This window comes from Polyodon spathula, chromosome 18, assembly GCF_017654505.1.
Source record: "Polyodon spathula isolate WHYD16114869_AA chromosome 18, ASM1765450v1, whole genome shotgun sequence".
Lineage (NCBI taxonomy): Eukaryota > Metazoa > Chordata > Actinopteri > Acipenseriformes > Polyodontidae > Polyodon > Polyodon spathula.
In genome coordinates this window covers 19698189-19720723 of record NC_054551.1, presented here as the reverse complement: position 1 = coordinate 19720723, position 22535 = coordinate 19698189, and the positions used below count along the sequence as shown (strand labels likewise).

Sequence of the window (22535 nt, the reverse complement as noted above, 5' to 3'; positions counted from 1 at the left end):
TTACAGATGCACAGTACAGTACTTCCGCAGATTTCCAGCAGTTTGCTTTATTTGTTTATGATGATTTACTTATATTTATAAAATACAATCAAATATAACTCATATGGGGAGGTGAATAATATCTGGGGTATAATATTAATAATAATAATAATAATAATAATAATAATAATAATAATAATAATAATCGATACTGTATTTACATTACAGTTCAAGTTATTGTGTTTCTCTATCAAATAAAAACAGGAGGTGGCGCTCCTACAAAGGTTACCAATTTGCAATAGCTCCAAATCCTATGAATCCTCCGCCTTCCCACTGATCATGTCGGTCGCTCTAAAGGCTGCGATATAACGGCTCATCTATGGAGCCAATCATATGACAATGGAAACCGATGTTAGGGACAGAAAACAGGCAGCAAAGATGGGCATCATGACATCAAATAGTTAAAGAACCGGCTTATATTGGTTGTAATTTAAGTAATTGTGCGTTATAAAGATTTGCGACGTGTTCTTTTGCGCTGGCTCCACACTGTTAGTGTTGGGCTGCAAAAATATGGCAAAGGTTCAGGTGAACAATGTAGCAGTGTTGGATAACCCATCTCCCTTTTTAAATCCTTTCCAGTTTGAAATCACTTTTGAGTGTATTGAAGATTTACCAGAAGGTATGTGCACATTGTTTAAAATTGAAATAACGTAGAAAATGCATGTTGACTATATTATCATCCTGTAACAATTGCGAGGCCAGGGTTATAATATAACATTTTAAAAAATAACTTTGGCTTTAAGGGATCAGTAGTTCTAAACGCGTTAGTAAGGTTACGCACGGTAATCATAACACGCATTTAAACGCTGTTTCACATGATGTTGAGAAAACAAGGAAACCTTTTTTTTTTATAGCAGATTTTAGAAGAATGTGATTTTTGGTATAGTTAGTAAACAGCAGCTAAAAAATTCACATCCCAATGTATTTCCAATAGGTAGCCATGTTGTCAAGAATGTATTTGGGTAAGTACACGACACAGGTTTGGGTGACCGAACCAGCGATGTCTCTCACTCTGGCGTGAAGCTTGCCTAAAAACCCAACTCAAGTTCGCATACCCTTTTCTAAACTAAGCACGGACTCGTACAGTAAGATATTTAAAAAATATGTAAGCTTGCAACGCAGTGTTCCTAAAATACAGTAATCGTATTCAGTCGTGCTGTGACTAACATGATTAAGTGCTGTGTTCATCCTTCATACTGACAGGATTGACAGCGGCACAGGAAGGAAGTCGCTACAGTACTGTTGTGGCAAATGGTATTCTTTCAACGTTATTTTTTCTCTTATTATACTCGGAGTTAATTTCTGTTGAGTTTGTCAACTGGTTTTAATTCTCACAATCCGTTCTTTATATGCTCTTTTTAAAGTTTTTTTTTTTTTTTAATTCCTTTATTTTTATTTTTTTTAAATAGAAGTTTCCATCAGATACATTATTTTTTTTATGTTTATGCCTAGCCCTTCAGGAATGGTTCTTATGGTGCGAATAGGATGTGGCGATGACATATGGTACTGATGCATATCAGTAGGTTTTGAGTAAAGATCTGTTTTAATAAATCCTTAATAGATCTTTCACCACTGAAATGTCACAGAAGCCTAAACCAAATGCATACTGACAGTTTTTTATTGAAGTTACAGTAATACTGAAATCAAATTTCAATTACAAAACAATGAAAAGTATTATACATTTCAAAGTATTGTGCATTTTAGTGAAAAAAATAGTTGGCAGCGAACTTTAGTATTGCAAATGAAAAAGTATTGCAAATGAACTGCGAACTTAAAAAGTATTGCATAAATCACTTGTAATCTGCATGTCCCATTCTGATCAAGGGCATTTTTAAACCGCTAAAGGCATCCTCAATACCAGGTATTGGGCAAATTTAGAAACGCTGACAACTTGCATCCACAATTTGCTGTTTATAGACGTGTATTGTTATACCTCATCTTTTCAGAATGGTTGACAAAATGTTTGCGGGAATGTTAAAAATAAACCTAAATGTTGAAAATAAACATAAACCACATGTGGTGGAGAAAAGGGTACCCCAGTACCCCAGTTTCCCATGCTTTTACCATGGTTGTAGTATGCATTTAACATTTACCATGTTTTTTCATGATGTTTAATGTGCTTTACAGTAATTATCTGGGCTTTACAACGTTTAGCTTACCATGTATTCACAATGCTTTAATATACTTTGATATGCTTTTACTATACTGTAATAAACATTTAAGGACGTGACTTGGTCAACTAGTATAAATTTAATTAAAGGTTGCAAACGAAACTCTCAAATAGGATATATATATATATATATATATATATATATATATATATATATATATAATATATATATATATATATATATATATAATTATTAAATTTGTTAAAACATCAAAGTATTTTGTCTTAATTAGAATTTGTGACAACAGTTTCATGTGAAAACAGAATTAAAGAATTTCCCTTTAATAGCAAAAGTCCCTGTAATAACAAAATAGTAGATTAAAAAAAACATAATTGTGGCAACAGATATAAATCGTTTTAAACCTTACCCAAATCTGAACCCCTTTTTCTTGTTTATTGAAACTAGTGGAATACCAAAATTGGGGTCCTAGTTTTGAAGCAATTGAAAAATAGTCTTGGTGACTGCCTGCCTATTTAGCTGGAAGAGCACCTGCACATTTGATTGACAAGGTTTGGTTGTACATGTTTGTATATGTATACATTTTATACTGTGAAGTGTTTAAATGTCAGATCTGATGTTTCGTGCAAATCAGTAATGTATTTAACAAATAAATAAAAAATACATTCCTTTTTTTAAATTTGTGTTTTGCTTCCTGAATGACATTAGAGATTGGAGGGGTATTAAAACTACCTTTTGGGGAATGAAAACAAACATGAGGTTAAAGTTCAGTTAGTTATCTATTTTATTATTACTCTTGTTGCCACTAGAATTGTAGTTTTTTTTGTTTATTAAATAAATGGTGTCAGTGAAAAAATACTGTGGATTCTCGCTTGTTTATGTCAATTTAGGATATCTAGACATTTCAAATGGAATGGTATACATACAGTAAATAGCTGCATCCCTGACGAGACTGAAATTGGCTTCTTATTTGCTTGTTTCTTATTCAGACTTTGATCTGCTCCAAACGGAATAATTGGAATAATCCTAAACAATATTAATTTTTTGCTCAGCCCAACACTGATTTCAGGGTCAAAACAGTTGGCAAACACGGCACACATGCCAATGTATGTATTATAGTTGAACTGTAACTATAGTTACATACATTGGCATGTGTGCCATGTTCACAAGCTATTGTGACCCTGAAATCAGTGTTGGGCTGAGCAAAAAATTAATATTGTTTAGGATCTACCCCTCTATAAATATCCACAGAGAAATGAGCAGCCCAACGTTATTTAACCCCATAAATACAAAGCCAATCATTCAGTTTAGAGCAGATCAACGTCTGAATAAGAAACGACGAATAAGAAGCCAACTTCAGCCTCGTGCATCCCTGCACCTTTACAGTCGGTCACATGGTCTGATGAGAAAGAATTCGGCGTAAGCTTGAGCTGCCAAACAGGAAGTTATTAAGTACCAGGAAGAGGCATGTCTTTTCATCTACTGTATTAAAGTATCTGCATATTCAGAAGGTAAGTATAAAATTCAAGTGGAATTGGGATTGAATTGCTAATGCCTATTTTCATATTGTGTTTACAGATCTGGAGTGGAAAATCATTTATGTTGGTTCTGCAGAAAGTGAAGAGTACGACCAGATTTTAGACTCTGTTTTAGTTGGCCCTGTTCCTGCAGGGAGGCACATGTTTGTATTTCAGGTGAGGTAAGAATACTGGCACACAAACTAGCATTGGATTGGAAGGCAATTTATAATGATGACTACAAATTGGTGGCATCAAAAAAACATTTTATTATGAAACTCACCAGAGGTTAATTTGTTCTGGATCGCAACAGATCCCAGATACGGTACCTTTTTGTCTGACAGGCAAGAATTATTCAGTTTGCAAATTATGAACTGTATGGAGAAAGAAAAATGGTTGCAAAATAAGTCTAAAACACATACAATAAAAAACGCTTTCCTGTTCCATTAATATAATGACAAAACGGTTCTGTAATAATTTATTTTAGGATGCGACATCTATGACTAGTAAAAAACTAGTAATTTACTCAAACAATAGAAAAGTCCCAAAAAATTGCATTTGTCGTTCCTGTTCATCAGTCAACCCGCCACTGGTATTGTTCAAACCTGATTGTGGCGAGGCATAGGTTGAGATACAGATACCGACAGCAACAATAATAATTCACGAAACCAAGCAGATGAGAATTTGAAACATAAATGGAAGCTACTTCAAGTTAAGATCAGTAAATTAGGTCTAGAAACAGAAATTACTTCCTTCTTTGTTAATGATAAGATCCGGTACCTTTTTGTTTACAAATTAACCCCTGTTTGTCACAAAACGTGATATAGGAACTTGAGGGTATCAGTCATGGTGACCTACTTGAATTAGTTCTGGTCTCTGAGCTAAGGAAGGCAACCTTAAGAACCGTACCATTAGGAAATGTTGCACAGACATTAACCCTTTCAGGCCTGAATTATTTTTGTCGAGCTGAATAAAACTTTTATTGATTGAGTATACATGAGGACACATTTTTTTATTATTATTTTTTACATATATTTATACACTACCTCACCCTTGAGGTTTCAACATGAGTGGAGGGTCCTGCCACGACTGAAAGGGTCAGTTGTAGTTTTTGTCCTAATATTGCAATTTAAAAGAAAAAATCTGTTGTAAAAAGCAGAGAACTACGACAGATAAGAATGTCTTTTTTTCTTTCTTTTAGTCTTACCTCCTGGATTACAGCATTGAAAATGCAATAACTTTAATTAGAAGTGAACAAATTAATATTTTGTCTTGTATCCCAACTTTCTTACCATTATATTCCACATGTAATTTCATTACTTAGCTAACAGTCTGCATCCTGTTTCTGTGACTCACATACTCTCTGCTTCCCCCATTCATTTTCCAGTTTATTTGGTTATAAAACACATCAACAAGTTAAGTAATAGTTTGTTTTACAGTACCTTGGCCAGAAATAAAGTATTTTACCACATTTATTAAGAGAAAGCCTTGTAGTTAAGTGTTCATAACCTTTATTCTCTTTTATCTCTATCATTCTATTTTGTTAATTCTAAATTCATTATTGACCATAATTATTTGTGTGCTTGAAAAAAGAAAACCCCAGGGGGCACAGCTGTAATTTTAGTCTTCTCTGTACCTGGGATGAAATTACAATTTCTCACCCCTAGTGTTCATTTCAAGAGCTGTTTTTGTAGCATTATTTCAACAGTCTGCTTAATCAACATTTGTAATAGACTTCCGATTGAAACGCTTGTCTAAATTGTCTACTTTTTAGTACTGCTATATTTATATATTATGTTTTAAAATTAAATTTTTTTTTTATTTATTTTAATATGAAACCTGGGGAGAGAGGTTTATTTGGCAGTTAAAAATAAATGAATGGCCATACTGTTTTTTTTTGTTTGTTTGTTTGTTTGTTTTTTTCTTTTTGTCATCCTACAATTCCAATCAACCCTAAGAAAAAAGGCTGGGGCAGATGGAAGACTGTTTACTATGATAACTGTTAATAAAATGTTTTCACTGGCTAGTAAATATAACAATATATTTAAAAAAAATGTATTTTGTTTGTTCTGTTTTTTCTTCTGGCACATAAATCTGATTACCTTGTTAATACTAATTTAGATTTCTATGATGTAATCCTTTCAGGCAGATTCAGCACAACCGGGACTCATTCCAGATGCAGATGCCGTGGGTGTGACTGTTGTGTTAATTACCTGCACGTACCGCGGTCAGGAATTCATTCGAGTGGGGTATTACGTTAACAATGAATACACAGACCCAGAACTCAGGGAAACCCCTGCTGTGAAGCCAGATTTTGCCAGGGTATTTGTGTTTACATATTCCTTGTACAATGGGACACTACTCCATTGTAACTGGTGGGTTGTGTTTGATTCGCTGTAGATTATTTTGTTTATGTGCCTTGCATTTAAAAAGAATAGTTTTTCAAGAATAATGAGGATTTGTTTATTTTAATTTCCATAGCTTTTGTTCTAAGCAAACTAAAAAAAGGATATGCAATAAAACATCCTAGCAGCACATAAACATGCAGCATGGATTAATGGAGTGAGAATGAATGTCGTAGGTTACTTCAGCATCTTTGAGGATTAATTTCACTCAAGTGATGCACTGGTACCCTGATGGCGATTGACAACTTTCAAATTGATAATGCACCCATCCACCATGCCAGAACTGGGTGTGTAAGGTTTGACAGAAATTTCGGGCATCTTCCATGGCCATTACAATCCCAGATCAAGAACCAGCCGAACATATTTCGGAAGAAATAGAACAAAGCATTTGTCATCACAGTACTCTGCCTACCTCTCTGCACCAGTTGTCTGAAATAATAATGACTGAATGGATTAACATCCCTTAAGACAGCTTCCAGTACCATGACGTGTCAAGGCTGTGGTCCAACCTGGTCTTAAGAAAGGTACACGGTCTAATAAAGGGGCCCTGGATTGCATATCTCAATTAGTAATGGTAGTTGAAAAGTTCATGTTATAAGTATAACTTGTTTAATAAATGGTTACCGTAAACAATACAGTTGAAAACTGCAAATCTGTTTTGTAGAATTTGCTGAATTTTTTTTTTTTTTTTTTTTTTTAATGAATGAGTATTTTTTTATTTCAGCTTCAAAGAAACATCCTGGCTTCAAACCCACAAGTTACAAGGTTTCACATCAACTGGGATGATAGCATTGAGAAAATGGATGATTCACAGAACACACATCCAGACATGCAGCCTGTTCTTACATCAAGCATTCTACCTTCAGCATCAAAAGGGCTATCAGTCACTGGGAATTCATTCAATCTTATGTCAGGCTCACTCGTGAACTGCATGTGACTTCCCACATAAAAAGAAAACATGAATCACAAATTAATTTGTGAACAGGTGTTGATTTACTGAGAAAATGTGTCACCTTTCCAATATTGGCATACATGTTTATTGAGGCTTGTAAGAACGAAAGATACAAATTCGTAGTTTTACAATTGTGGTTATTTGTTCCAGTTTTAATGTTAAAACAGTAAAATATGCTTTATCTTTAAACTGTCATCATCAAAATGAATCTGTTAACACTGATGTGTGCCTGTTAGGATTCTCATTAAGATTCAGAGTAAGCTCTTTAATGGTGTAAATAATTATCATAAAAATAAAAACTGATGATACCGTGGATAATGATAAATCAGACCTGGGCAACACTGGTGAGACTATCAGCCATTTGTGCCTTTTGCTTGATTATTTGTAGTTAAATATGTTTCCCTATTTTTATATTATTACAATATAACAAGGCTTTTTTTTTTAATATAAAATATATTATTTATTTAACTGTTCCTTGCAGTGCACTGACTTATTTAGTCTTACAGCCCTTTGATTGTACATTTTTATATACCAGAAATATTACAACTATCATAGTGTGAAGATAGATTATAAACATTTTAGAATTATATATATATATAATATATATATATATATATATATATATATATATATATATATATATATATATATATATATATATATATATCGCTATAGCTTATGTATTTTGGGCACAGTAATAGTAATATAAATTGTATACAAACTCCATGTACAAAGGATCTTCAGTTGCAAAAGCTGATGCATGAATTTAAGAATCTCATAGTGTGAAGGATGTTAAGAAGAGGCTACTTACCCGGTGACGTCAAAACAACATACTAGAAAGTGGTTACTGTAACTGAAATAAAAATGAGGGGCACCTAATTATGTTGACAGTAATAAAAACAAATAACTTGAACGGATAATAAAATGGAAAACCAAGAACTTCTTAATAAAGATTGTTTATTGTTAAAATGGTTGTTAAAGGGTATCCAGAATGTACGGTACATGGTTTGTACCATACTACGGTGATGGTAAACTGGAGGCATTGAGAAAAATTATGAGAAGTTGAACTGGATCCAACAAGATATGGCTATATGGCACTGAATATTCCTGACCTGAACACACTAGTAGTATATCGCTAATATAGTTGTAATATCTATAGGGGTTACAGAATAAAATTGAAATTTGTATATGCAGTGCCCACTATTGTGTAAATGGGCTGTCTTTCACATGGCTGATTACTATACCTTGTTATGCAAATTAAATCCCTGACTTAACAGAACAAAATTTACAAATGAGAGGAGACCATTTGGCCCATCAAAGCTCACCTGGTTCTCAGTATTTGATTAAAGGATCCAAGTGTTTCTGCCACAAAATGACTGTGTCGAAGTGTCTCCTTCCCTGTCTTACGTCTATCTCATTTGCAACTGTATCCTTTGGTCTTGGTTTCTGTGCTGTGCTTAAAGTAATGGAATGGGTTAACTATATCAAATACAGATTTTAAAGACTTCAATCATGTCTCCCCTGATTCTTCTTTGTTCCAGGCTAAATAGATTCAGTTCAGTATTTTTTAGTCCTGTGATTAGTCAGGTTACTCTACTTTGGACTCTATCCAGGGCCACAATGTCCCTTTGGTGTTGTGACCAGAATTGGACACGGTATTTCAAGTGCGGTCTCACCAGTGCATTATGCAACCTCATCATGACCTTGAATTTATGCTGTACACATGCCTCCTGTAAAACAGTATGGTAATATTTTTTTTAAAAAAGTAAATGTATTTGAAGATAGTTTTACACCAGATTTAAACGTCTGTAGTACTGTGAAAAGTAACAATAAATGACTGACTGCACTTAAAAAAGATAGTGTGAAGTAGAACATGCATTCCTATGTGGAATCAGGTTTTTCTGGACTGGAACAGATATCTAACGGGTAAACTTATTCTGACACAGAATGACTGGTGTAAAACGTGTTTGAAACAAGACAAGCACTTGCAACTTAGTAAAGATACATTTTTAAATCAGGCTCTTATAATTGTCCAACTTTGGTTCATCCATAAACAAGAACAACCTGTAACACTTTAAACAGTGTGTTTAATGTTTAGCCTAAATGTTATGAAGGCCTACCAAATATGCTTTATGTATTTTACAACACTTAAAACACTTCAACAAGTGCATGCTATAGCAAGTTCTGACAGACATTTTCACATTTAAATCGACTTTTAATTTTTGAAAATATATATAATAAAATACCAGTGGAGGTTAGCACATCATACTTTTTTTTTTTTTTTTTTTTTCCCGCGAGCGTTTCTGATGTTTTGTCTTCCAATTTAACGGTTTAACAGCAGCGCTTGTTTAGCATTAGACTACCCAAAACTTGGCCTTACCTAGAAACGTGAAATCTTATCTGAAGAGTGAAACTCCGTTTATTTGTCAAATGGACAGACCCGCAGAAATATGTAAGTCTATTGTGCTAATCGGAGTTTACTGTAATTGGTTGATAACCCATTATTATCAGATGTATTTATTCGTAATGAAGGACTTGGTGTGCACGATGTTACGTTACGATTTGTAAATGTTGTCGCGTACTCTAGCATTGGCACCAAAAGTTAATACCACCACAGCCATTTTGTAATATATCTTCCTTTTAAAATCTATATTAATAATAATAATAATAATAATAATAATAATAATAATAATAATAATAAAAACACCGAAGAAACTTACTGAAACATTATACTAAAGTAGGCACTGGAAGTGGATAATAAATTAGTTCGGTCTATTGTGTATTCTATTAGGCCGTAAAATTTATCTCTACCGTGTTTAATAAAAACGTATTTCACTATAAGTAATTGTTCTAATACCTGCACTTTCTCCTGCCTACTGATTGTCATACATCTTGACTTGATAAAAAATATAATTTAATTACAAAAAAATAAAAAGCTATATATTTTTTTTTTTTATAAATGTCTGTTTCCTAATTTTACCAGAAGAAATATTTCCACAAAGTTATGCGTGTATTGTTTTGTTACTCTTGTTAACGAATTCTATAACCATGGGGCTCATTTCACCCGTTTCTTCCTGCACAATACAAAAATAAAACGTTTTAAGGAAGGATTCAGCAGTGTCTTCTTAGATGGGTCAGTAACTGTCCATGGTAATCAGAGAAGGCCGTGCTTTTGGTTTTGCACGCCTTGCAGTTTCTTGAAAGTATTCATCATGCTGTCATAGGAAGTCACAGGTAGAAAAAGTAGTGCTAGAAAAGATAAAACAGGCCCACAGAAACGTGCCTTCGGTGCCCTTTATATTGCCTTTAGTTTTGAGGTATTTTTTTGTCTCTGTGTATTAAAGGGACTATGGTCAGTTTTGATTTTGATCACTGGACCTGATGTGTCAATATACATTCACAAGCATAGTTGTTAACAGTGGTATTAAATCATTTCTTAAATCAATGTGTGTGGGGAAATAGCTCAGTGCGCACGAAATGCATTAAGATATGCTTACTCTTTCTTCCAGTTGTATTATACAGCCAAAAATTCTAAAGCTCGCCTAGTTTCTTATTTGACAGTTTTTTTAGAAGTTTATTTTATTCTTGCACCTTGCCTGCTGAATAATATTTCTGTGTAATTGTCTTAACGTTAAGGTTAACATGCTTCCTACATAGTTATTTGTTGTAACAACTTACTTTTTAAAGTCATTCTGCATTTATATATATAATCCTTACCAACCAACTGATGACGTTTCTGGCACACGTGTTTTTTTGTTTTGTTTTGTTTTTGTTTTGTTTTTCCTGCTATGTACGGTTCAGTGCTTTGCAATACTTTTGTGTAAAAAGCGCTATATAAAAGAAATAAATAAGTATTAATTGCCAGACTGGCAACCCTGACGTCTGATATTATATACAGTTTTTGTAAATTGAAAGCCAACATCCAGCTTTTACTTCTTTTAATTGTAATAGATTAAAAAGAAAATGAAAAAAAAGAGTATAGAAGTTGATAAAAGAAGATGAAACTATGGACGCTGGAACTACTGCATAGTAGAAACATCATTATTTTTATGATCAGTGCGAAACATATCACACGTACAAAAACAACGAAGTTGTGTTTTTTGTATTTTGGTAATAAGTTATCAGTTTGACACAAATATTGATTTTAGGCATCAAGACGACTGCCCAACACTGGAACATTGGAGCCGTGCCAGTCATGATGAATGACTTTGTGGCTTACCCTTTTCTCGACCAAATTTCAAACCTCACCAAAAACCAAATGATGTTAACTGGCCACTGCGGCCAGGTGTCGCTCTAGTTCCTCTTATTGACCTTTCGTCACTTCCGGTGTGTGCTAGTGTTTTTTTTTTTTTTTTTTTTTTTTTTTTTTTTTTTTTTTTTTTTTTTAATGTGGCTGAAAACGAACAGTGGAGATTAAGGGGAGAAGGAGTCTGTGTTTGTATGTATGGTAGAAAGATAGAAACGGGAGATCCCCAACAATAACAACACAAACAAGAAGATTAAGCAGAAGAAGAAGAAAGGGCCCACACTCCAAGATTTATTTTTGAAATATAGAAAATTGAGGGACAGGAAAGCGACGGGAACCCTCCACATCCAGTAGCAGTATCGCCATCTCTGCACTCAGAGCCACTGCCGTGTCTTCCTTACGATGGGAAACGCTGCTACCGCCAAGAAAGGCAACGAGCTGGAGAGCGGTGAGTGAGAGCGGAGAACATAGACCATAGAGCATGGGCAGGGTAGGTAAGGCTGAGAGACGAGGGCTTGGCTCATTCATTACAGATGGAGTCAGTATCACACAGACCCCCAGTGTAGGGGCTACATGGAAGGATTGGGTGAGGGGGTGTGTATGTCCGAAAACGGGGGCAAATAGTAGGAGCCCAGGCTGAAGCAGAGTACTGGCGCCACTATGTAACAGTAATGCTAATTGTGACTTATTCCTTGGTGTGTTGCTTTACAAATAATCTCTGCGATGCATTTTTTTAATGTTGTATACACATACACATCTGTTCCGATGCACTGCAGAAGTACTAGAAAATGCAAGGGGATTAAAGGGAGACCAGGGAGGCCTGCTTGTGTTCCCATAACCTCCCCATAAAACGCATATAGTTTAGCGAGTCGTCCGAGAGGCCTGTTGTGACTATAGACAGTACTGTACTGTGCATTAGTGACTGTATAGGCTGTGATATTCTAGTACCAGTAAATCTGTGTGTAGAATGAGAACCTATCAGTGTAAAATATGGGTGGTGTGGTAAATGTGTGTGCAATGGTGTTTTGTTGGCTGTCATGTTTTTAGTTTCAATGGAAAGTTATTTATTTTCTTCAGAGGTTCAGGCCCAAGAAGTGTGTGTTTTTATTGGAAATTAATATTTTTGACAGGCAGCAGTTATTTCTTGTATACAGTAGGTGTTATTTGACAGTGTCTAATGATCTGTTTTGAAAGCTGTTCTGGCTTTAACTTGATTTGTTAAGGTTACCATCAATCTGCAGCCTTAGCTTTTAGGGCTAAACAAAATTGTGGACATGTAATTTCAAAGCAGTATTATAGTATGAGTATCGCTATAAACCTAAAACCAGAGCGATGTTTTGTGTGAATTTAACTAACATTTAGAACATGTGCAGATTTTCATGCTGTAGCCCTCAGTCTACTAGCAAAGCTTTAAGTCCTGGTGAACATGATTTAAAATAAGGCATTGCATATTATATCCCAGGTGGAATGTGTTGGTAAAAACTTTGCCCTTGTACATGAGATAAGAACTGTTTATGTACACAGTATTTTAGTTTAAAAAAATATTGGTATACAAATTATTTTAATTGTAATTGTTATATTTTACCATTGAAATATATTTAAAAAACATTCAAAGGAATAATATTGTCTATTCTAACAAATCAAATTGTGTGTATAGTATTTTATACCTGGGGCTGCATTTTTGACACAAATTATATGTAGTACTGTACCAAATATTAAATTTCAAAGTGAGATCTGGATGTTGGCGTGTCACTGATTAAAAAATTGAGAATAGTTTCCACAAAAAATTGAAAAAATGCAACGGTTTGAAGCACTTCTTGCTGTTTCATACAAGTGTAAACGCAGCCTTCTGGAAAATCATTTTTCCGAATTCTTTCAAAAGATTCTGGCACGTAAATGTAAACGCAGCATATGTATGTCAATTTAAGTACTGGAGTTAAATATTAGGCCTGTATGTTTTAAATATTGAATCACCTTCATATTGCATTATATAGGTCTATCTTGCAAGTGTTGGCATATTCCCAGAGATAGGAGGCAACTACATAAATTTTTATAAACTGTTTGCACTGTTAGTAAATATCATATATATATATAAAACAACACTTTAAAATTAAGCCAAATATTGATTAGTATTATTTAAATTTGAAGGAAGGCCTGTCAATTATCATTAAAACAAAAAAAATAAAAAATCAGAAAGTGCATTTGACATACAATACCAATTAATATCTTCTTTTTTGGAAAATTCTTAAGTGTTATTATTGTACATTATCTCTTCTGATAGCTGATAGCAATATAGTCTATATTTTTATGCATTTCTTGTTGTAAATAAAAGCGTTCAAATAACCAAGGCATTTGACAGAGGTGTTTGTTTGTGCAAATATCCCACTTGAAAAATTGACTAAACAAAAGTTACATAAAATCTTCAGACTGTGTGTAGCAAATGGTAGAGTGATTTCTTCATCAGCCCAGCTGAGACACGAATACTTACATAAAGTTGCCGAGTATCACAAGCAGGAGATTATGGAATTGGTAAAACAGTCTGGTTGCTTGTCAGTGGTCACTGACGAGTCAATTGATGCCCAAGATCAGTATGGGTTAAACATTGTATTTGTTTTGCAAGACCTAAGTGGTGCACATGCATCTGACATGCTAGAACTGAAATCTGACCTTGCAGATACACTTTACTTACAGGCTGTTAATTACGTAAGTAAGCACTAAAGTAATTGTCGTTGATTTTGATGATGTCAGTGCATTTATCTGTATATTTGATGTTTAAAAAATAAATAATAAATAAATAAATAAATCTGTACACATAATTTATAAAATAGTTCACTGCACATTGCGCAAAATACGATACTTGACCCATGGCACTGCCTTGAATTTTATAGAAAATGCCTGCGATTTTCACAGGGCCTTAGTTCTGTACGAAAATCTTTTTAAATGTATACAAAATATGCAGAGTTCTAAATTAGAGCCCCTATACGATCGTACTGCCCTCCGGTGGGTGTGGAACAAAAAACTTAATTTCTCCTATCTTGCCTATACATTGGGTGGCATTGGCATAGAAAAGACTATCTTGGAAGTGTCCCACTACTCTAGACCGCCTGTAGTCAGAAAACCATTCTAGTTTTCTACCCATGTTCAACAGACTGAAAAAACTTGGCAACCACATTTGAGTTGGAAGAATTTGAAGTCTGTGTTTTTATTTAACGTTTTGCTTTATGTCATGCAGAGTCTGCTGTTACTATTTCCGGTCACAACCATGCAACACTGTTTTCAGAGAGCTGCTTGCATGTATGTTAGTTAGCACTACAAGCTATGAACTTGTTAAAACAGTGTGGGTGTTTTGTGGCAAACCAGTTTGTAAATTTTTTCCAAATTATCTGTAACTTTACTGAGAACACTCAGTAAAGCAGAGGTGTCTGAATGTAGCCAGTTTTAGTAGATACTGCAACCTTTTTGACTTCCCTCTACTACAAAAGAGTTGCAGAATGACTGTATATTAAACTGTTGTATAGTGAGGGGCTGATACAAGGAAACAGATTCACACAATTTACTGTAACATTTACAGTATAGAAGATAATATCTCTTTATGTAATAATATACTTTTAAGTCACTTTATAGTTTTTCATTAAAACATTGTTAGCAGTTAAGTATTGTTAATGGAAGTTGTATTTTGAAAGGGAAGTAATATAGTGTAGTATAGTGTTTGTGTTCCCTTGTGCTTCTTATAGCTGCTGCTTTTGAATAAGTACAAATATGTTGCGCCAATGTTATGAACCATGTCTGGAATGCCAGACAGGCTTTAGTTAAGAGTTCTTGTAAGTTCTTGCATTGATATTCTGGTAACGTTTAAGCATATCCTTAAGGCCTTGTAATTTTCCTTTATCTCTGTGCCAAACTGGTGTCTTTCCAAATGGTTAACAAGTCATTTTTTACCCCCTGTTTTTTGGATGTCCAGGCCCAGCTACAGTACTTTGAACTATAAGTCTTTCTGCTTTGTTTCACTGACCTTACATTACTATAGTTTAGCACAAAGACTGTGTTTAAAACATAAACACAACTTCTTAGTATTACAGTTAGTTATTCTGCTGAGTTTGGTGGATATTTATAATATCATTTCTGTGGTTGCAAACTGCATAGCAATGTATTTTTGTAAGTATTTTCATTGTTCTTTGGGAAATGCCCAGCGTACAGGTGCTTGTCACCTGTATTCATTTTTTGAAAGTATTCTGGCTGCATGCATGCATGCAGATTGGAAAAGGTGCTTCTTAAAGTCTCCAAATCCTCATCAAAATCCTCATCCGCATCCCCTCGTTTACTTTTGTTTGGCTTCCCTACTCTGCAGCAGAGCTTGCAGATGACACTCAACCTCCTGCAGCTGCAGGTAGAGCAGATGGATATTTATTTCAGAGAATGATAGAGTAGCAAGGTGGTTTCAGCTTGTGTTCTATCTGATAGTACTTACTTAAGTAACCTGGAAAGGTCTGTTTCTTTAAGTCAAGTACCCAGAAGTTGAAAAAATGTAGTGAACAATAACTGGAATCCTATTTTAGTGACAAGTGGAACATGATTGTGGGGCACTGCAGCTTTAAAGTGAACTACAACAGTAAGATAGCCATCATGTGGAAGCTTATTATAATATGATGAATACATACTGTACATACATACACTTTTGTTGTTTGTTTGCTTTACATAGTGGTAAACCAATTTTGCTATGTAACTTGTCTAATTTCTCGTATTACTTTTGTAGTTTTAAGTAGTGTGCTTTTCATACTTGAGTAGAAATATACATGGTGAAAATCAGAAAGGTAAATTAGGCATAACGAAAGTACATCTATATAGTAGTTTTAACATGGTTCTTGCTTCTTGTCCTGCAGTATCCATCCCTTCACTGAACAAACACAATGTTCTGTCTGTGGCAAGCTGCAATAGAAGCTTTCCAACTGCTTTTGGCTGAAACCTGTTTTGGTTTCACCCTGTTGCCAGATGTGCTTTTTACCTAATTTCTCATTAACTGGGCACTATTCCCACAACTAGAAATACGATCAGCATGCTCTGTTTAAGCATGGCTTAGGAGTATGTGGTGTGGTGGTAGTACTGTAAGCCACTGACGTAATAGTGGTGTACTTTTTGTCCTGGAATTTTAGACAGCAAACAAATCTGCTAAATGTGTGCTTTTTCTTTTTTTTTGCCCCCCTAGGCTTTCAAACACAATGCCTTTCTATGTTATTTAGGATTATGGGCAGTTTTTAAACAATCCATGAGCACATTTTTTGCCTGTTGTCATATTATTACCTAGTTGGATCACAAACCTGAAAGGATGGCAGTCTGACTACATTTTTATTTTTTAAGTTGTGTTTGTTAGTATTTTGAGATGCTAATACAGAGACAAGTGCATTTTATGTTTAAGAAAACCAAGAATTCTACCAATTGCGTATGTAAAGGCATGCTCGTGATGTTCCATTTTATGAAATATAAACCTCTGACAGAGTGATCAATTGTCAGGGATGGTGGTCATGATGTGATCCAGTAAGAAAACTGTCCCTTAATGGGTTCTGTCTGCCCAGGTATTTCAAGTAACACAGTATTACTAATTGAGAGCTTGTTCTCAATAGGTTTTAGCTAAAAAGTGCAAGCCCAGGGTTAAATCTGGTTGAAAAAAAGGCCTGTATCTTTGTGAAACGTTTGATTTGTAGCTGTTAAAGATGCCTAGAACACAAAACAGTGCTGTATAGTCTTTGAGTTAGTCAAATAGACTGAAGGATCTTTCATAACGTCAAACCCTTTGTTTGAAGTATATGAACAAATTTGGAGCCCAAAAAGAGTGCTTTTACTGCACTTGAGAATTAGTGTAGATACAAATGTAATAGTAAAGTCAGTGAGTTTAAAACATTCTGTGTCTCAAATAACTACAGTAGTAGCACGGGTTTAACATCACATTCTCAATCTGCAAACAGTTCTAAATGTCCTTGGGTAAATATTTTGTGCAGAAAACTCAGAGTTGGCTAATGGGATTAAATACCTGTTTTACTGATTTTATAACACTGTGTAAGTGACATATATGTGATATATATATATATATATATATATATTGTTCTTGGGTAGTAAGTGTTATTCCTAATTACGGAGTTTTCACATTGTACTGATAATAATAATAATGATTATTTTCGAAATCTTCACTATAAAAAAGCTTTCTAAAATCTAACGTATAATAGTATATTAAATCCCGAAATCTCGAAAAACTACTCACTTCTAAATCTTTTGTAGTCATTTTTGTATTACTTTAGTATAAATACATGTTAATTTGGATTCATATGTTGTTTTTTTCTGACTTTATGTGAACGAAAAGACACACATTTGCCTGTTTTCCCATTGGAAATAGTGATATTTTGAAATATCACTGTCCTGGTCACAAAAGCAAAGTTTGTGGGGAATAATAGCCATTTTCTATACTTTTGAGGCATAAGCAATTAGGAAATAACACTTACTACCCAGGAACAAAAATTGTGTTACATAGTGTAATGAGATGATTAGATGGTAATGGTGATTTTAAAAATGGCCTTTCCTTTTATACTACTGTATTATATGTATGTGGTGGGTGGGCCAGACCTTAAATATATTAGATAATGTCTGTATGTTTACATGACCCCCATAAACGGCAACAACCAAATATGGTGAAATCTCACATTGGTGGACACCTGTACTTGGTGTATTTGAACGGTTTCCATATAGCTACGGCCCTTTCTTATCTTGTGCAGTCAAGGTCTGGCCAGTACCCTGTTTGTCATTGACTGGAAATACATGTCATTAGACGATCGTCAGAGGATAAATGGAATTAGAAGCTTTAAAAGGTTTGACGCAATCAGCCCAGGGTCCCATATTAATTATCAGTGAGCACTCACACATTTGCCGATAGCTGATTTGTTGCTTGGTGTTGGTCATTCATTCTGTCCAAATCGTTGTTTGTTGATTGCTACGTACCAGTGACTTAGTTTGCATCAAGTAAACTAAAATGCAGTCTAGCAAATCCTGCAGCTGGCGCTGTCTTGTTAAAATGTGCTTTACAAACGTAGGATGAGCAAGCATACTAAGTTAGTCTTATCCTTCATAGTACTAAATTAGTCCTCCTGAACAGGATCATCTCGCATCCGATTTGGGATGCTGCAATCAGGAGCTTGTTTAGTCCGATTTAGCGGATGATCTGCCTGTGGTGAATATCTTCTGGTACACTGCTACCGGAATTAACAACTGTACTAACTTTAGTCTAAACAAGTGGACTAAACCTGTGTAATCTGCTAGTTAGATGCATCAAGTGGATTAACTTTGGTATGCTGCAATCGACCCTGTGAGTATAAGGTTTGTCTGAAGCAGCTTCAGTCATGAATGTGGAGTTTCAGCCTTTGCATTACCACTGTACCAACTGACATATTTTTGGTTGAGTAACAAAAGACTTATCTTGGGAACCCCTTGCCCAGTTTTGATTAGCATATTCATGGACTATTATTATGAGATGCAATGTAGTGTCTGTCTTCTTTTTTTTGTTTATTTATTTTTTCTTCTTCATTTACCAGATACTGCCAGTGATGTCTGTAACTACTGCAGACTTGTATTTGCAGTGTTTTAAAACCCTTAAGCTGACACAAGTGTATTACTGGGCAGTCTTGTTTACTTTGCATTGCAGTTATTCCAGATGGTCATCACATCATGGGATGGTGTAGTGTCTTAATGGCTATTAATCACATCAGCTTGAAAAAAAAAAAAAAAACAGGTGCAGGTAGCTTTTCAATAATTAGTTATGATAATCTGATTAAGTGGCAAGACCCACTTTTATTGTTGGTGACTAAAAAGCCACATCAGAGTGTTGCAAAGCTGTCCTGAGCTCCTTTTTGTTCTCTATTGTTCCTGATGGCAATTGTGTTTAATTTCTATCTTTTTGTTTTACTTGCCAGCTGTTTTTTGTAGAAAGTTCCCTAAAAAATATCTGACTGAGCTATGTACTATAATGAGTTTGTCTGAGCATTATTGGCACACAAGGATTTAAAAAGCATTGTCTCCACTTTGTTGGTGCATGTCGAGTAATATGTGGACTACAGTTATTTGTTGATAGGAAGGTGGGTGTTTATGAAGCGGGAGTTGGGGACAGTTGCTTAGGAACTTATTTAGCTGAGTTGTATTTGAGAACAAGTATAAGTCTACAAGCATAAATCTACATTGCTGAGGGAACTCATAAAATGCACACATCAGGAAATTTAAAACATAGGACAGTAGTTATCGCACCACCTGAACAATGAAATCAGTAACTTTCTCTGCAATAGGGATGCTCCTTAAGATTTTCCTGTGAAAAGGACCATTTTCAGTGCAGAAAAAAAATCTCAGAAATGTGTGTACCTGCCATAAATATTTGATCCTAATCTACTAACCCAGTCTAATAGTACTGGCCAAATTTGGTGCGATGTTATGTTGCTAGTTTTGTATCTTTTAGAGAAATCTTTATAGATCTTTTTGACAATTTTTTTTTTTATATATATATGAGATCAAAACTGTGGCTGGTCTTAATACCACCACCCTAATATTTATAAACCATATTTTTTTGTGGACCACATTTCTCAGTTTTTTAAATCTATGTACTAATGTTAATAGGTGTGTTAATAAATATCCCCTGGGGCAGGAACTCCATCTGGTATGAATTATATATAGAGTTACAGTTATTAGATCCCACAATATTTTGGAAACCATGATCCCATTGGTGACCATATTTTACCAAGCTACTACACATTTTCATGAATTCTTACAAACAGTGTACTCCTCATCATTAATGTACCTTAAAAAATAAGGGCAATTTTAGTAAGAATTTAGTGACTTATTTAATAAAATAATTATGCTACTCTGTTTTAATCTTGAGACCCTGAATAGTCTCTAATCACTAAAGAAAGTGTTTCCTGTCTTTCGCTTCTCTGTGTACTGATAGCAAAAACGTCAGGCTTTTTGTTAGGCCTAGTGATACAGTTAATCATTTTTTTTTGGTCCGTGATTGAAGGTTTATCTGTAGTACTAAGGTTTTTAACATATTAACATTTATCGAAATGCACACATATTGCTAAGACTTATGTATCCCAGTTTGCTGTCTCAACTCTTGTACTGTAGAGTTATGAGGAGAATATTTCATGGCTAGTCAATGGCTCTGTCCCTTTGCCTTTTGTGAGCAGGGAATGCACAAATACAACAAAAAATGAAGATGCAGTATCAAATTCACAGCCATACAAAGATAGTCAATGCTTTAAATAAACTGCTGGTATGTTTCTCTTGTGTCTTCTGTAAGATATATGAAATTGGTTAAACAAGAAGCGGCTGTGCACAGTAGCTTGCTGGGGGCCGTTCTGCTTGTGGTTTGCAAATGATCAGACTTTCGACATGAATCTTTCCCCGCAGCTCAGCTACCTAACTGGCTCTTAGAGGGAAAAGGTAAACCGTGTGGTAACATGCTAGTCAGAGTATAGTGCATCATGTTTGTTTATACATGGCTTCCTTGTCTAATGTACACATACAAACACTAAACAGTAGCCTGCAGTATAAGTTCCACACTAGTCAACAGTTGTAGGGCTGGAGGAAACCATGTACAAATTATCATGTTTTGTGTGTGCGTTTTTTATATATATATAAATATATAAAATATATATAATATAATATATATATATATATGGGTGTAGACTTTCTGTAGGCATTATAAAATGCCTATAGAAAATCTACACCCTCTTTCAAAATTTTCACCTTTTGTTGCCTTATAGCCTGGATTTAAAATGCATTAAAATAGTTGTTTTTTTTTTTTTCATTTATCTATCATCCTACCCCACAACTTCCAAGTGAAAAAATATTCTAGAACTTTAAAAAAGTAATTAAAAATAAAAACTGAAATAGCTTGGTTGGAGAAGTGTCCACCCCCTTGTAATAGCAATCCTAAATTAGCTCAGGTATAACCAATCGCCTTCAAAATCACACACCAAGTTAAGTGGCCTCCATCTGTGTTAAGTTGTAGTGATTCACAAGATTTTATGGTAAATTCAGCAGTTCCTGTAGGTTCCCTCTGCTGGGTAGCGCATTTCAAAGCAACGACTCAACCGTGAGCACCAAGGCGCTTTCAAAAGAACTCCGGGACAAAGTTGTTGAAAGGCACAGATCAGGGGATGGGTATAAAAAATTATTAAAGGCCTTGAATATCCCTTGGAGCACAGTCAAGACGATTATTGAGAAGTGGAAGGTGTATGGCACCACCAAGACCCTGCCTAGATCAGGCCGTCCCTCCAAACTGGATGACCAAGCAAGAAGGAGACTGATCGGAGAGGCTACCAAGAGGCCAATGGTAACTTTGTAGGAGCTACAGGCTTTTATGTCCAAGACTGGTCAAAGTGTGCATTTGATAACAATATCCCAAGCACTCCACAAATCTGGCCTGTATGGTAAGGTGGCAACCATTACTCAAGAAAGGCCACCTTGAATCCCATTTGAAGTATGCAACAAAACACTCGGTGGCCATGTGGCAAAAAGTTTTGTGGTCTGATGAAACTAAAGTGGAATTTTTAGGGCTAAATGCAAAGCGTTATGTTTGGTGCAAACCCAACACAGTGCATCACCCAAAGAATATTACCCGTACTGTGAAGCATGGTGGTGGCAGCATCATGTTACAGGTATGTTTCTCATCGGCAGGGACTGGGGCACTTGTCAGGATAGAAGGGAAAATGAATGGAGCAAAGTACAGAGAAGTCTGAGAGGAAAACCTGCTGCCCTCATCAAGAAAGCTGAAACTGGGACGGAAGTTCACCTTTCAGCATGACAGCGACCCAAAGCACACAGCCAAAGCTACACTGGAGTGACTAAGTAACAAAAAGGGAAATATCCTTGAGTGGCCCAGTCAGAGCTCCGACCTAAATCCAATCAAATTTATGGGATCACTTGAAGATTGCTGTCCATCAACGCTCCCCAAGGAACTTGACAGAGCTTGAACAGTTTTGTAAAGAAGAGTGGTCAGATATTGCCAAATCTAGGTGTGCAAATTTGGTAGAGACCTATCCCAACAGACTCGCAGCTGTAATTGCTGCCAAAGGTGCTTCAACCAAGTATCCAATTATGATATTTTAGTTTTGTGTTTAATATATATATTTTTTTCTCAGTTAAAACTTTTTTCCCCTTAACAGTGTGGAGTATGGTGTGTAGATAAGTGGGAAAAATCCTCATTTAAATGCATGAAAC

At 35.1% G+C, this 22535-nt stretch overlaps 2 protein-coding genes across 3 annotated transcripts in view; both read left to right on the top strand.

Annotated features, from left to right (window-relative positions):
- Positions 1-315: 315 nt before the first annotated feature.
- Positions 316-7562, top strand: LOC121330764 (histone chaperone ASF1-like). Its single transcript, XM_041277500.1, has 4 exons — positions 316-658; positions 3747-3862; positions 5831-6007; positions 6815-7562. Exons 1-4 carry the CDS (start codon positions 550-552, stop codon positions 7025-7027), a joined length of 615 nt encoding a protein of 204 aa, XP_041133434.1. The 5' UTR covers positions 316-549; the 3' UTR covers positions 7028-7562.
- A 3875-nt stretch (positions 7563-11437) lies between these two features.
- LOC121331016 (cAMP-dependent protein kinase catalytic subunit beta-like) overlaps positions 11438-22535 on the top strand; it is a 56756-nt gene continuing 45658 nt past the window's right edge. For both annotated transcript variants that reach the window (XM_041278113.1, XM_041278112.1), the window contains exon 1: positions 11438-11736. In XM_041278113.1, the coding sequence (XP_041134047.1) occupies positions 11691-11736 (46 nt within the window). In that variant the 5' untranslated portion in view covers positions 11438-11690. The remainder of the gene's footprint in view (positions 11737-22535) is intronic.